General features: G+C 40.6%; 1 protein-coding gene and 1 long non-coding RNA gene across 3 annotated transcripts in view; one reads left to right on the forward strand and one right to left on the reverse strand.

The window, feature by feature from the left end:
* kcnq1.2 (potassium voltage-gated channel, KQT-like subfamily, member 1.2) overlaps positions 1–15956 on the reverse strand; it is a 103238-nt gene that overhangs the window by 15518 nt on the left and 71764 nt on the right. The window contains exons 15-18 of the mRNA XM_057329282.1: positions 11433–11508; positions 10384–10478; positions 10217–10257; positions 9518–9579 (exon numbers count right to left, since the gene is read on the reverse strand). Of these exons, the coding sequence (XP_057185265.1) occupies positions 9518–9579; positions 10217–10257; positions 10384–10478; positions 11433–11508 (274 nt within the window). The remainder of the gene's footprint in view (positions 1–9517; positions 9580–10216; positions 10258–10383; positions 10479–11432; positions 11509–15956) is intronic.
* The window catches only part of LOC130551576 (uncharacterized), an 11711-nt gene continuing 1695 nt past the window's right edge, over positions 5941–15956 (forward strand). The window contains exons 1-4 of one of the 2 annotated variants that reach the window (XR_008962631.1): positions 5941–6857; positions 10039–10084; positions 10224–10500; positions 15816–15956. The exon at positions 15816–15956 is cut by the window's right edge and continues 13 nt beyond it. This is a non-coding gene — a long non-coding RNA (uncharacterized LOC130551576). Of the gene's footprint in view, positions 6858–10038; positions 10501–15815 lie in introns of both variants that reach the window. The other variant, XR_008962630.1, reaches the window with a different exon arrangement.

Raw genomic sequence — 15956 nt, forward strand, 5'->3', positions numbered from 1 at the left:
CCTTCTCAAAGCCGTAGAAAAGCAGTTTGCTCTTGAATGTTAAAAGTATTGTTAAGTTAACAGCGCTCGGTGTCCGTGTGTTTCCTCGTGCTGATTCAGCATCACTGCAAACAGGAAACTTTAACAGCGCCCCCAACAATTCCCTGTGAACCCCGTGAACTCTGGGCGCGCCAGTCCAGCAAAATGAACAGCCTGAACCAAACACGCAAAGACAAATGAAGCAGTGCACAATCAGAGAAGAAAAACCTCCTTCGCGGCCTTCATTGTCTGTCTAGTGTAACTGTTCATGTTTAATGTTAACTGCACAAAAACTGAGCTCAACTAGAAAAATGTATTTGAGTGTACGTGTTAAATAAACAAATAATATTATTATAAATAATAATGTAAAAATAAAAATGCAGTGTTGTAATGTAACAAAGTAAAAATACTTAAGTACAGAATTTTTCGAGAGTATCTGTACTTTACTTCCCCTAAGCATGTTCGTTACTACAAAATAAAAGCATAGAAACTGAAACAGACAAGTCAGCGATCGGGTCACCATGACAACTGAAAAATGTGCTGTTTATCTTTAAAAGAGCACTTTTTTGCACTTGCACGTTGAGCTTTAACCAATCATTGACAAGGTTTTAAGGTGCTGCTTCTTTTCAAAATAAACAGCAAATTCAACGAATTATCAAATGAAAAGAAGTAAAGGCCAGACAGATTTGTTCTGATTTTGTTCCAAGTTGTTCTCTAGGGATAATATTGGGGTGGGAGGGAACTATTGTTTTATAAAGTTATAAAGATGTGGTTTCTGAACTTGTATTTATATAGTTGACCAATTTGGCAACATGTTGTTCCTGATAAAACTACTGAGCTTTTTCAAAGTTGTACATTTCTATGTGAGCACCATTTTTGATCTTTATGCCACATTTTTATTAAAGACGTTTGCTTCCACTTTACTTCAAATATTTTAGTAGATTTCATATAAAAAGTACTTTTGATACTTAAGTATGATATTTATCTGATACTTATCTGATCATATTCTAAAAGGTTACTTTCACTTCTACCAAAGTAATTTTCTGGCAAGATATTTGTACTTTTACTCAAGTATTGCTTTGAGGTACTTTATACATCACTGGTTCTACGTTTATAACATTATTATTTGGTCTTGGAGTTTATCTTCCTCTCTTAAACCGGTTGTAAAATGTTAAGAAATTGCCACACGATCACAGTGTAGTTAACCTGTAGAGGTAACCTTAACGTTTTAACATGTAAGGGATAATGTCCAGGCAGCCGGTTGTTATTGCAGAAATAAACCCCGACTGTGTGATCAGTGTGTCTTGTGTCAGACTGAAGGGGCTTATTTCACAATAACAGCCGGCTGCTTGAACATTATCCCGCTTATTACACGCCTACTTGCCACATGAGAAGAAAACTGGATATGAAATGTGAAATATTTTATTAGCTCATTTTTACCGAATGCAGACCTTCCGCAAGGAAAAGCCGTTTAGTTTCAGTTTTAAGGTAAGAAAAGACATTCAAATGCCACGAAAAGGCAATTTGGGTTAATAATAACAATAATAAATGTACATATAATGTCATATATGTTATTAAAAGACATATTTATATTTAATTTGTCCCAAAAAAACCTGTCAAAATGATTGGCTGCATCCGGGTTAGCATGTGTTAATAGTTTTGAGCGGTTGTTATCTGGGAATAACCAACCTGCAAATGTCGCGACTGGCCAATCAGAATCAAGCGTTCATACGAGCCGCGTAATAAGAATAAAATAACACACATCACCTTTTATTTAGTTCAATTAAACATTTTATTAAATCAATTTGATGAATGCATTTCTTCAGGTAATCGATCTTACGTGATGATGCCACAAACAGTTCACCAAAATGACGAAGTCTCCAGACAGACTAGAAAGCCGAAAGAAACAGACAGAGGGCACGAATCTGTTCACCTCACTGTGTGCGTGTGTTAGGTTTGTGCCAAACCACTACCCTCTCATTACTGTGATTTCACTTCTCCAGAGTGGCTCCACTGTGGCTCACCCCCCCACCCCACACACGCACGCACGCACACACACACACACACACACACACACACACACACACACACCGCCCCGTGCATGCACCCTAGCATTAGGAGTCTCCCTCTGTGAACGTGCCTGGGTCATAAAGTCTAAAGCTTTAACCACATCATCACATTCTCCTGTACGACATCTCTGACTGGTCCTGCACACATTCATGCTCGTGTCATCAGGTTGCATCCTGATTGGTCGACATGATTTGGCAGACGCTTTTATCCAAAGGGACTAACATTGCATTATACTATACATTTGTTTCTGAGGATGTGCAATCCCTGGGATCGAACCCACGACCTTGGTGTTGCTAGAGGAAATGAGTTTGATATTTCAGGAATAATAACAGTGATTTTTTTCTCTCTAACAAGAGTCATCATTTCTAGCCTAAGCAGCATTCGCTCTTATTCACTGCTATGGTCTCTTAAAGGAACAGTTCAGCCCAAAATAAAAATCTCTTTTTTCTTCTGTGGAACACAAAAGATCTTTTGAAGAACAACACTGAACCACACTGTATGAACACAAAACCACTGAGACATTTCTCAAAATATCTTCTGCTGTGTTTCACAGATTTCCAACCACATGAGAGAGAATAAGTGACGACAGGTCAAACTGTCCCTTTTAATCTTAATCTGTCAATCATATAGGACGGAAACGACTCAAGGGTCCATGTTTACAACATTCTCTTTTTGTGATGTATTCTTTTAGCTCGAATGCTCTCGTATGTCGTATGTGAGAGAGACAGAACAAACAGTCTGGACACATGACACAAATACACATCCCTCTCTCGTATACGGTGCTGCGGGTCTCATAAAGACAGAGAAAAACACACTGGCTGTTATTGTTGTCGTGGCTAGTAGCGTATAATTTGGAGGGTGGGGTGGCGATCGGGTTTCTCTGTGACTCGTCCAGTGTTTTGTGACGGTTCTATTGGAGAGAAAGGGGGTCGACCTTGAAAGTATTGTTGAAGCAAAGTAATGCATAGTGAAACACAAGGAGAGGTAAACCACAGCTGGCCAACACACATATTCACACACACACACTCACACGCACGCACACACACACACACACACGCACACACACACAGACACACATGCACACACAGACACACACGCGCACAGAGACATGCACACACACACACACATGCGCACACACACGCGCACACACACACACATGCGAGTTACTTTGAGTGTGTGTGTGTTCTACACTTGTGAAATGTATAAAGTGATGGAAAACAAGCTTGACTTGACTTTACATCAGACGGCTCACAGATCCGTGGGATGAGACGCACTAAACGGGTTAGCTCAGCCTCTTCATCAGGACACCAGATCTAAACAAAGTCAAATTACACACTGGAGATATTTCATTACGCTCAAACCACACTTACATGAATGACAACGAAACACTGAAGTGAGAGAGTGACTTTACTGAGACTAATAAACCCACGTGTTTCATTCTGCACACACTGATCTGTTAAGAGCCATAAAACCTTTTTGAGGCTGAACGGGTCCATAAAGAAAAGAACCTTAAAAAACATGAAAAACCTTTTGTTTCACGAAAAACTTCCGTCTAGTGGAAAGAGGTTCTTGAGACTTTAAAATCTAAGAAAGAAACGATGTAGTTCTTTTAAGAACCTTCGACTGAATGTTTCTTTGGCGACTGAATTTGTTGCACCTTTTGTATTATGTGTAGTTACAAAAGAGACGTAAAAGCACCAAATTTTGAAAAATAAATAACGAAATAAAGGTAAATAATAAATAGATTAAAACTGAACAATTACTGGGGGGGATATCACATTTTTAAAAGAAAGGTATTAAGTGGTTTAAAAAGCAAAAAAAACATGTAATTTATGTTCAATTAAGGCAGCAAACAGGACACGGAATATTGCCATTTTAATGGAAGGAATAAAAATGAATGAAAAGAAGTGCATGGTCTGAGTTCCATTCCCCGGGTTCCATTCCCGTCTCGTGGTCCTTTCCCGAACCCACCCCCTTCTCTCTCTCACTTCGCTCCCTGTCCTCTCTCTCACTAAAACTGTACAAATAAAGGCAAAAACGGCAAAAATAAATATAAGTACAAGTACATTAAAAATACTCTTTGAAGATAAAAAAAACCTTTGAAGATTTGACAAAGTGCCTCAGACCCAAAATAACTTCTGGGTTTTGTTTGCCCCTTTGTTGGGTAAATATGGACAAACTCAACCGCTGGTTCAAATGAACCCAGAACACTTTTCCAAACCATAGGATGACTTCATGCCAATAAGACTACGCACAACTTAGTAAATCATTGAAATAAATGGTGTTCACACCGAACCCAAGTGTTCAAGTAGATTCACATCGAACTCTTCCAGATATTTACAGACTGTTAGAAATGATTCCACGTCTGCAAAACAATGCATGTAAAACCCTTCCAATGATAGATGTGTATTATGTTTGTGTGTCATGTGATGGTTCAGCTGTCACGCACATTGTGTTTGTCTCTACTGAGATTATAATCACATCAGGACGGGAACAGACGTCGTCTGTATTCTGCCAGTCTGATAACCTTTGAATCAGACCTAAAGAGCCACAGTTTAGTCCAGAAGGACTGAATGTCAGAGAGTTTCCCGTCTTTGTCCAGCTCACGCTGGTCGGCCCGAATGGAACCGCAGCCAAACACGCATAAATCAACGCGGCGTGACGGAGAGCGTGAATGGACGTGTGACGTGCCAAGAAACAGACCGGCACCCAGTGGGGACCTCAGCGCTGCTTGATATTAAACTTCCTTTAATTGTGCCGTGCTTTGACTGCTAGAGTGCATTGAGTCGACTGGACACGCATGACAGATGTTTGACATAAATCGTACTCGTGTGACGTGTCGCGGGCTCACCTGCCTCTCACATCTCTGTGGGTCTCACACCCTCACCCCTGAGAGATGACAACAACCCCGAGCCTGTCTTTCGCCAATTAAAGCCCACCCGTCTGTGGACACATTTGACCTGTCTGCGCTATATTTACTTTTGAAATGTGACCGTTGCTCAGCTCCCGTGGCATCATGGGATAGATAAGTGTCCATCTGATCCACACTCACCGATCTCGGCGGAAACAGTAGACAATCCGGGTGTTTCTCACCTACTGTTTATTGCACACTGAGCTTTCGGAAATACTACTCGTGACTCATACTCATTTTCGCCTACTATAGAGTATATAAGGAGGCGATTTCAGACGCAGCAACAGACAGGTATCGTGACAAACAGAAGTCGAGTCCCGACTGCAAATGCGAGGTGGAGCTGAGGATGGAGGAGGGTAATTTGCTCCTGAGCAACGCGATAAGCTGCTGTTAGCCGAATTAATTTTAAAACGGAAGCTGTGATTGCGTCATGTCTCTATAGGTAGAGGAGGATCTGCTGATGCGAGCTTGACTCACGTGACCTGCCAGAACTAACGCTACACGCTAGATTGTGTGCATATTTACTTTGCATTTATAAACACGTACATGTATATATTTAAGGAAAATATCAACATTTAAGACATGCAATTGTTTCCTAAATACATACATGCATGTCTACATGTATGAGTTTATAATTACAAAATTAATATGGACAGTGCACAGACATATATTATGTACACACAAACTTTTATTCTGGATGCGATTAATCGCGATTAATTGTTGTTTTTCTCTTGCACAAAAGTTTATCTTTATAAATAAACCCACAAACTATAAAAAGGTAAGAAAGAAAAAAAACACGTCTCACGAGATCTCAACAGTCTGCTCGGATCTCTCAACATACCAAAGTCGGCGAATAAAACTCAAACATGTCTGATCGCATTCTCATGGAAAGATGAGCTCTGCTATTCACTGTAAATGTAGTGTAAACCTCTGAACTCATACTGTGCGTCAACACTCGTCTCATTTATCCTCATTGAGGAACAAGGACGTCTTAACATCAGAAGCGATCTTTTTTATCAAATGAATATCTTGTTTTCAGGAAGTTGAAACGTTTTACTGGAAACCTCTCTGTTTGGAAAACAACCTTTGTGAAGACCAACGGCTTCTTCCACAGTGGCTGACAGAAAAAACAACGATTGCTCAACATTCAGTCGGGGTTGTGCACACTCTCTAGCAAACTCATTGAAAATCCATTTCCAGCCCTCTGGAGACGTCAAAGCCAAACTCTGTCTTGTTATTCTTGAATCATTCTTCAGCGTGTCCGCCAGATAACATGCCATGTCACGGCTTCTCATCCATCTCTGCGAGTTCTCCGTGTAACACAGCTTGGGTGTGGAGAAGACTTGTGTGTCGGGATGTGTGTCTTTGTCAACGGGACATCAATCAATGTCGAGCGGTGAGAAACTCCGACACATTAACCGCAACTTATTCATGCCACAGGGGAAGACCAATGTTTCCATGATAATGACGGATGAGAAATAAAACAACCTCTGTGATCATCTTCATGTAAACACAAACACAAGTCGACCGTGTCAGTTACAATCTCAAAATAATCACATGAGAAGCAGGAAGACTTCAGCAGGACCTCCACATAATCTCATTCATGTCACGAGTAACCAAAGTCAAATCAGCCAGATCTGGTCTGTAAGCTTGCTTTACGACAGGACAACAAGAAAAAAAGAATGTCCTTACACGAGATGTCATTTCAGCGAGAGCTTCTGGAACGTTTTCATGAGAAGATCTGTGTCTTGTGTGTAAGGTGATGTCAGACATGTTTTCACATACAGTCACGCAGAAGTTCGGTTTGGAATACTACAGAGACATGTCTCATGCACAGCGGCAACCTTTGGATAAAAATGTAAGGATGAACACAACATCTGCAACTCACGTCATGTTTCTCCGTCACGTAATTCTGCGCTCAGGTGTGCTTGTGCTTTAAAACCAGCGCCTTATACTGCAATGACATTCATATGTTTTAAACTCTTATAGGTGTTAAACGCTGGGGTCTTGTGTTCATTGCCTCAAAAAATTGTGTGTATCATCCAGATGTCTGCGTTTATATGACTCAAGTGTGTGTGTGTGTGTGTGCGTGCGTGTGTGCGTGTGTGTGCGCGCGCGTGTGTGTGTGTGCGCGTGTGTGTGGGTCAGTCAGTTCATCCACCTGTTGCCCTGAGGCCAAAGAACCACCAATTGCCTTGTCACGACAAGTCTCTCTCTCTCTCTCTCTCTCTCTCTCTCTCTCTCTGTCTGTCTGTCTGTCTGTCTGTCTGTCTCTCTCTCTCTCTCTCTCTCTCTCACTCACTACCATATTTCACTCACTCGCTTGCACTCTCTCTCTTTTCCTTACTCGCTCACTAGCATGTTTCACTTACTTGCACACTTTCCTTCATTCTCTCTTTCTCTTGCTGGCTCACTCACTCACTAGCATTTTTCACTCATTCTCTCTTTCCCTTACTTGCTTGCTTGCTCGCTCACTCGCATAATTTCACTCTCTCGCTCCCTCTCTCTCCTTCACCTAGTTGCTCACTCATTCACTCGCTCACTCACTTGCACACTTTCACTCACTCTCTCTCTCTCTCTCTCTCTCTCACTAATTTGCTCACTCTTTGTGTTCCGCTCACTCACTCACCTTGTCATGACAAGTCTCGCTCGCTCACTCACTCGCTCTCAAAACATCACTGACAACAACATAGAAAAACATTTTAAAGTGACAGTTCACCCCAAAATGAAAATTCTTTCATCATTTACTCACCCTCATGTCATTTCAAACCTGTATAAATGACCACCAGTCAGTTCTGTGACATCATTGACAGCCATAGTAGGAAAAATAAAACGGTAGTCAAAGGAGCCCCAGAACTCTTTGTGTTCCTAAATTCTTCAAAATATCTCACTCTGTGTTCAACAGAACAGCAAAATATACATTTTTCCTACTATGGTAGTGGATGATGTCACAGAACTGAAAATTGCTAACATTCTTATGAATATCTTTCTCTGTGTTTATTTACAACCTGAGGGCGAGTAAATGATGACAGATTTTTCTTTTTTGGATGAACTATCACTTTAAGAGAATATTCTGTATTCATAAATCTCTCTTTTAAAACCCTGTTTTCTCATTCATCTCTGCTTTGATTAAAAGTGTCGACACATTTATAAGCGTACATTCATCACAGTAATATATGTTGTGCTCTGAGATCTGCTTGTACCGCGAGCGCATTTTTTCACCTAAATAAATGCATGCCTTGGTTCTCCACCCTCTCTCTAATCCACAAAATATTCAAATACTAAATTTCCTGCAGTGCTTTTAAGACGTCTGTGTAAACACTTCTCCCGCATGTGAAATGAGTAACAGGGTTAGATTCTATGTAGCGGGCTTCTGTCAGGTCCAGTAGTTTGTGCCGCCACACCCTTTAATAACAGCGTGACAATGAGCCATAATCACGACACATGTACTCCAGAAAAACATCCGACACTTGATTTCAAAGTTCAGCATCATTCAGAAGTTTGTGCAGATGGACAGATCATAACCGTTTTAAACATCATGATAAATATACAATGTTACTAAAGATGCCATCAGACATCAGTCACTCCTGAGTGGATTTTCTTCTAAAGATCAGCCGTCACACTTCACGTCACACTTTGTAAAAGCCTGAAATCTCCCATCACAGTCTGGCTTCCTCTCCAGAGAAAAACAAACAGAGGAGCTGCCCGGCGTGAAGTGAATGATGGAGCTGTCGGCCGGAGGTCTCTGATAGCATCAACTGTGTGTGTGTGTGTGCAGGAGACAAACTGATAACACAGTAAACTCGGGACGCTTTACTCTCATTGTGTGCAAAGCAAAACAAAATCACAGACATTGTGTCGGCTTTACAACGCTCCCTGAATGTGATATTTCTTTCACGCAACGGCTCTAAAAATGAGGAATTAAAATCAGACATGTGATTCACAATATGTTGAGCTGTGTTGTTTGAAAAGCGCTGAAATTTAGCGTAAGAGCCCGCTGAAAACAGATCGTCCAATCAGATCACAGAACCCAGAAAAAACGCTGTAAGACGCCACATTTTTAGATGCAGAAAGTTAACCAAATGACAAAAACAGTGTAGGGGTGTAACAATATATCGAAGTATTGTACATCGCAATACAAAAAACATTAAGATATGTATCGTAGCCTAGGGCAATGTATTTTTAAACAAAATCATTTTTTATGTTCAGTGACAGATCTATTCAGTTTTTCATTTACACAAAAATGGTTGAATTAAATCTTGAATATTCTCAATTCTTCAACAACAACAAAAAACAAGTGTTAATACAAATTGTAATGTTTTGGGGAAATGTGATATTGAATATCACGATATTGAATCGTGAGCTGAGCGTATAGTTACAGCCCTAAAAAACAATATGACGAATGTGTTCAAAGTCCAAAGTAAAAAAAATCATGAAAGTAAAACTCACGTTTTTTAAAGACGCGTGTTTGTCTACATGTGATGTCTGAGAGTATGAACATGATGTTATCTACCGTACCTTATCTTCCAGACGGATCAGTCGGGCTCCAACTGTGTGATATTCTTTATCCACACCTTTCTCTGGAATCACATCAACATACATGACGCATGTTACACAAGATCCACACTGGTTCAGTTTCAAAAAAGCTCTTTTACAAACACAGAAGCGGTCTGTTTTGACTACTGTTAAAGGGACAGTTCAGCCATGTGACTCTTTCTTCAGTGGAACACAAAAGAAGATATTTTTCTTTATTTAAGAGAAATGTCTCAGGGGTTTTACATTCATACAATGGAAGTCAATGGGGTTCAGTGTTGTTTGATGATCGACATTCTTCAAAATACCTTCTTTTGTGTTCTGAAGAAGAAAGAAAGTCATACAGGTTTGACATGACATAAGTGGCAATTTTTAACAATAAAATTGAATTTTTTATGATTTGCTTTTTCACGATGAGCACGAACAGGTGTCGATATGTAAATGTGTCAATCATAAAATATGACGATATGAAATATGAACAAGGTGTTTTTGTGATCTACTTTCAGTTTTTCGTCTTTGGATGGACTGCAGAGGAAGATTTGAGGTCTAAAGGTTACAAAGCGTTTTAATTTCAAAACACTTTCCATCACGTGTTTTCCCTTCAATCCGCACTTGATACAAGACCAATAAAAAGTTACAGCAGCGACCGGCAACGCTTTCCTGGAATGTTTTCTTTTCCTTTACCTGGCAGGAACATTCCTGGTTTTCCCAACGTGTGATCCAACCTGCGAGAGGAAAAACAGCAGGAAACTGTGAAATACACAGCAATTGTTGGGAAACTCCGCCCACAGGGTTCATACGGAGGGGCGAAATGTGCCGAGGAGGGGGTCGTGGTGGCGAGGTCATCTCACCTTCTCTGGAGTTCTTTGATGCGGACCATCATGTTGAGATGCCCCTGCGAATACTGCTCGATCACGTCTCGCACGTCGTACGGTTTCCTCGCTTGCTGTGGGACAGAGACGGAGTCGGTGAGAGCTATTGTCATCACGGCCGACTGTGTTCTGTTCCCCTGGGTCACTGACTTCCGTGTTTTGTGACGACATCTGACTTTAACTCAATAACAATAGTGAAGGTATGGAGCAGGTGTCCAACAGACAAACTAAAAGTCAACTGAAAACACCAAACAAAATACAGATCAACACTAAACATACGGTCAAAACGATCTTTTTCATTTTCATATCTGTATTTTGTTTGGTTTTTAGTTTTCCATTTGATTGTTGACAAATATTTTTGTTTCATTGTATGTTTGGAAAATAACGTCAGTTTTTTTCATTGTTCATTTCCGTTTATTGGTCCGTCTGTAAATGACGACACACATTTCATCAACACAACAAGGGAACTTTTTCTTCTCTCATTTTTGAAAGTACAGTGATAGTCTTAAATTTCATAATCTTAATCATAATTCAGAATAATTTCAAGTCCCCGTGAACCGGAAGTTGCTATCGGTTTTACTTCCGTATTTGATGCGCTGAATGAGAAAAATAGTGGGTGTGGCTTTCGTCTTTCTCTGCGATTTGATTGGATGTATAAAAACAGCCGTTGCATTTTGAAACGGAACTGGCAGCAGACTGACAGTTGAAGGGGAGGAGTTAACGGATGCTCCGCCCAGGCTGTCAAACATTGGTCATTTAAGATGGATAGTCATTACAGGAAGTGCTTTTTCAGATTTTAACTGAAGATTATGAGGCCACAGGAATTGTAAAAAGAGAATGACCCACATTGATAAACTATTTACTATAAACGCTGCAATATTTCATGAACAAATAGGCATTGTCATTTTTTATTTCACTGGGACTTTAATAATTGAAACAACATATACTGTACATATGAAATTTGATGTTTTCATTCACGTTTCAGTGCACATTTGTATTTAATTTTCAAAACGGATTTCTCATCGTACCTGAAATTTCCGTCGAGCCACAAAGTACTGCATCCTCCTGATGACCTTGACGGCAGACTTGTGTGCGTGAGAAAGTCTGAAGAGAACAAAACAAACAAACAAACAAACACTCGGGTCAGAACTGCCAATCCGGCCTGCAGTAAATGTGTGTGTGTGTGTGTGTGTACGTGGCAGCGCAACACACACCGAGACTCTCCAAATGAACTCTGGGAGGGCATTCTGGGGTTTTTGGCTGAAGCTCTCTGTTATTTCCACCGTAAAAATGGCCCTGCCAAAGTTTAGACCCAGAAATACATGCAGCAGTAATGCAGTCTGCTGGACAACAAACAGCATTTCTGCACAGATAACACAAACACTTAAGACCAGATAACAAGCTTCAGACCAAAACGAATCTTATAAACATGTCTGGAGTCTAAACGGCTTCAGTGTAGAGCTCGTCTGGGCGTTTATCAATGACCCGGTGGAGACACTCTGACCTTAAAGTGACAGTAAATCACCACACAACTCAGTGTCTGGAGCGAGCGTGAGCTGAATCTGCCTATATAAAACCAAAATCACACATGATCTCTTTAATATTTCAATTATTTCTCATAGACATCAATGAGATCAAATGGAGAGCAAATAAATCTCATCTGATATTTCTCCTGAGAAAAAGAGTCATTAGACTTTGAAACTGAGCTCAGGTTTGTCTCGTCTGCAATCAAAAGTCAATATTATTGAAGATCTCAACATTTCTCATCAAACTGACCCAAATCCAGATTATTTGACCTCAACAATCTACATTCATTTACACCTCCAGACTCTTCATGGGTTTACACTCTCATTTGATTCTCTTTCTATTTCTCCTGAGAGAAACATGAGTCGAGACTTAAATGAGACACAACTGAGAACTCCATCAAATCTCCGGTGCTATTAAAGACCGACCTATGAGCGATAACATTCTTTCGGGACAAAAATCTCATATTGATGTCAACCCATGTTTCTTGGGGTCTGTGCTGGAGGGATATCAGAAGTGTGTTGTTGATACCGTGTGTGTGTGTGTCTTAAGTAGAGACATCAGTGATGCTTTGAGCGCTACAACCGCTGGACCATCAGCGACACGCTCTTCAGAATCTAACAGGACAGAAGAGGGTGTCACATCCTCCTGATAACAACTCAAATATACGTCACAAACACGTCCGTCCCGAAGAGCATAAACCCCTGCCGGGTGACGAGTCCTCACAGCTCGAGTCTGTTGTGATAAAACACATGGAGCCGTCCCTGATCTGTTCGCCGTGAGCGTGTGCGTGTGCGTGACACGGGCTTGTTCTGAGCGCAGGTCCACAAACAGAGACGTCGTAATGAGAGGCGGGACGTCCGGACAAAAGCCTCCAGCAGCACTGACACGGACCGTAAAACGGGCAGATCAAAGCCACGTCTGCCGTCCTCCCCTCTCATGCAGCCCATGCACAAGAAACGCACAATATGACAACATCCAGAGCGGGTACGAGTCTCGGAACACAACACCACTGGAGAAAAACACAAAACGCATGATGTTCAATCACAGATGGGAATCCTCACATTGCGCATGCAGGAGATTTAAAGGGACAGTTCACCCAAAAATGAAAATTCTGTCATCATTTACTCACCTTCCAGTTGTTCCAAATGTGTATAAATGTTTTTGTGCTGATGGACACAGAGAAAGATATCTGGAAGAATGTCAGTAACCAAACAGATCTCGCCCCTTTGACTCCCATAGTAGGAAAAAATACTTGATCATTTTTTGTTCTGCTGAACACAAAAGAAGATATTTTGAAGAATGTAGGACAGCAAACTGTTCTGGGGCACTTTTGACTACCGTTGTATTTTTCCTACTATGGGAGTCAATGGGGGTCAAGATCTGTTTGGTTACAAGCATTCTTCCAAATATCTTCAGCACAAAACATTTATACAGATTTGGAACAACTGGAAGGTGAGTAAATGATGACAGAATTTTCATTTTTGGGTGAAATATCCCTTTAACACGATTACTGAACAGCTTGTTTGGCAAGAATCTTTTTGTTTATAATCACAGCCAATCAAAACAGGGTTTTAATAAACGGGTGTATAGCGTAATTTTGGACCAATGAGATCCCATCACCCAGCACAAAAGAAAAGACAAATAAAGTGAATCAATACACAATAATGTTTTGCATTTGGCTGGATATACCTGAATTTACACATCACAGGTGAGATTATATTTCTTCTAGATATTAAAAGGTAAACCGTTGCTTAAGTCTCACGTGTGTCTCAGATATTTCTCTTGAGACAACGAGTCTCACAAATGTCTCTGTCATCAGAGTTTTCAACAGTGTGTCAAACTGAGCTCAGATTCGTCTCGTCTGCAATCAAAAGTCAATCTTATTGAAGATCTCAGTACGAACTCAAACGTTTCTCATCACATTTACTCAAATCCAGAGTGTTTTACACTCATTTTACACCTCCAGACTCTTCGTGTCTCATTTGATTGTCTTTTTCTTTCTCCTGAACTATTGGAGGAAAAACATCCAAATAGATTCTCAAACGAAACTCCATCAAATCTCTTAAAAGAGCTATTAAAGAGCAACCTGTGAGCAATAGCGTTCTCCGTTGGGTAAATGTTGAGCAATGAAGCGTGGTTCTCGTAAAGTCTTGAGTTTGGCTGCTTCAGAGACTCTTGGATGAGAAAGTGCTGACGGAGAGGTTTCTCTTTACCTCTCTCTCTCGCTGGAAGTGTAAATCTCCTCTTATCTCTTACCATGCATGTGGCAGAAGCTTTTATCCAGAGAGTGCATTACAAGACACACATTTGATCAGTATCAAACGCCACCTTTACCCTTTGAATGTAATTCTCTCTCTCTCTGGTGTTTTTGTAAGTTACTACTGTAAAAAACCCCACAAATAAACTGATACTAAATCTCAAAACTCATTTATGAATCAGTCTAATATGGCTCTCGAACGAATCTGTTTAAGTGAAACAACATTTTAGTAGAAATCTGGTGGAGTGCAGAATGTGAGTGTGGCGGTTTCATTTCTTTCTCACAGGAAGAGGAAGTGACTGTTGACGCCTGAAGGCATAAACAATGAGTCTAAAACACAGGTTGTGTACCAAAGCCTTTGGGCACGCGGTGAAGAGAGACCATTACATTACATACAGTAACAGAAGCACGGATTACACAACAACACGCAATCCAATCCTCAACATAAACACTAACAATGAATGAAAGATGTCACCACAGTTCACATGACGACGTTCAAGTGTGAAGAATGAAACTTTGGCCCGGTTCACACAGATACAGATAAAAGACAGAAAGTGTGTGAACGTGTGGATAGAGTTACTCCTGCAACACAATCAACGCTGGCTTTATGATTCATGCTGTAATATGATTGTGACCTGTTTACATGGATTACACGTCTTCAAGAATTTATTTATATCTGCCTGTCGGGGGGTCCCGCTCATTCAGATAAAATCTGTTATCATTCACGCACCCCTATGAACTTTAAAGTTCAAGTTTTTGATTATTTTGGGATTATGTGTTGTTTTAAGTTATCTTTTGTTTTATGCTCTCAGCAGAGAAGAGCGTTTAATTCATTCAAATAAATAATATAAAACTACATAAAGTAATATTATTAACTGACCAAAGTATTACAAATGTGAGAATTATACATTAAAGCACAGATTTTAAAGTTAGACTTTGAATTTTGATGTCAATTCCACTATTGCACACACATATATTACACAAAGTATTTAGTTTAGTACATCAGAAGTAACTGTAATTAAATTACAGGAAAAATTAGAGTAATCCCTTTACTTTACTTTTTCAAGGGAAAAGTAATTAAATTACAGTAACTAATTACTTAGTAACTAGTTACACCAACACTGGGCCCACGGCCCCCTGTTTGAGAACCACTGGGCTAAAAAACCTCAGAGTAAAGCCGTTCAGCTTGGTTTAGTTCTTTGAATCGGCTCCCCGTTGAGAGGCCAAACTCCAAACCACCCATTCAGACGTCCAGGATTCTCTAAGAACATATTCTTTCAGGATTGTTGTAGCCACTCTGTGCTAAATGGGGCAAAGACATAGAATCTCTCTCTCTCTCTGTCTCTCTGTCTCTCTGTCTCTCTCTCTCTCTCTCTCTCTGTCTCTGTCTCTCTGTCTCTCTGTCTCTCTCTGTCTCTCTCTGTCTCTCTCTCTCTCTCTCTCTCTCTCGGAGCCTAGCATTTGCCCCGGGTTCCCCCGACTGACTCCTGTCAGAGATAGAGGTGATGTCCTACACCTGCAGAAACCAGCACTCTCTTTTAAGGACTGACTGAATGCAGAACACCCGAGAACAGCGTATGTGTGTGTGAGGACTGATGTGTTTTCAGTGTGTGTGTGTGTGTGACAGGAGGAAAAGCCAGAGGAAGCAGTGAAAGGGAGGACGGCCTGGCAGCAGATCGTTTTTGGCAGCGGGAACGCGGCCGAGGAGAAAAACGAGGGAAGGAAAGAGATGAAGCAAAATGATGACTGAGAGTTTATCTTCTCCCTG

Source organism: Triplophysa rosa, linkage group LG3 (assembly GCF_024868665.1).
Source record: "Triplophysa rosa linkage group LG3, Trosa_1v2, whole genome shotgun sequence".
Lineage (NCBI taxonomy): Eukaryota > Metazoa > Chordata > Actinopteri > Cypriniformes > Nemacheilidae > Triplophysa > Triplophysa rosa.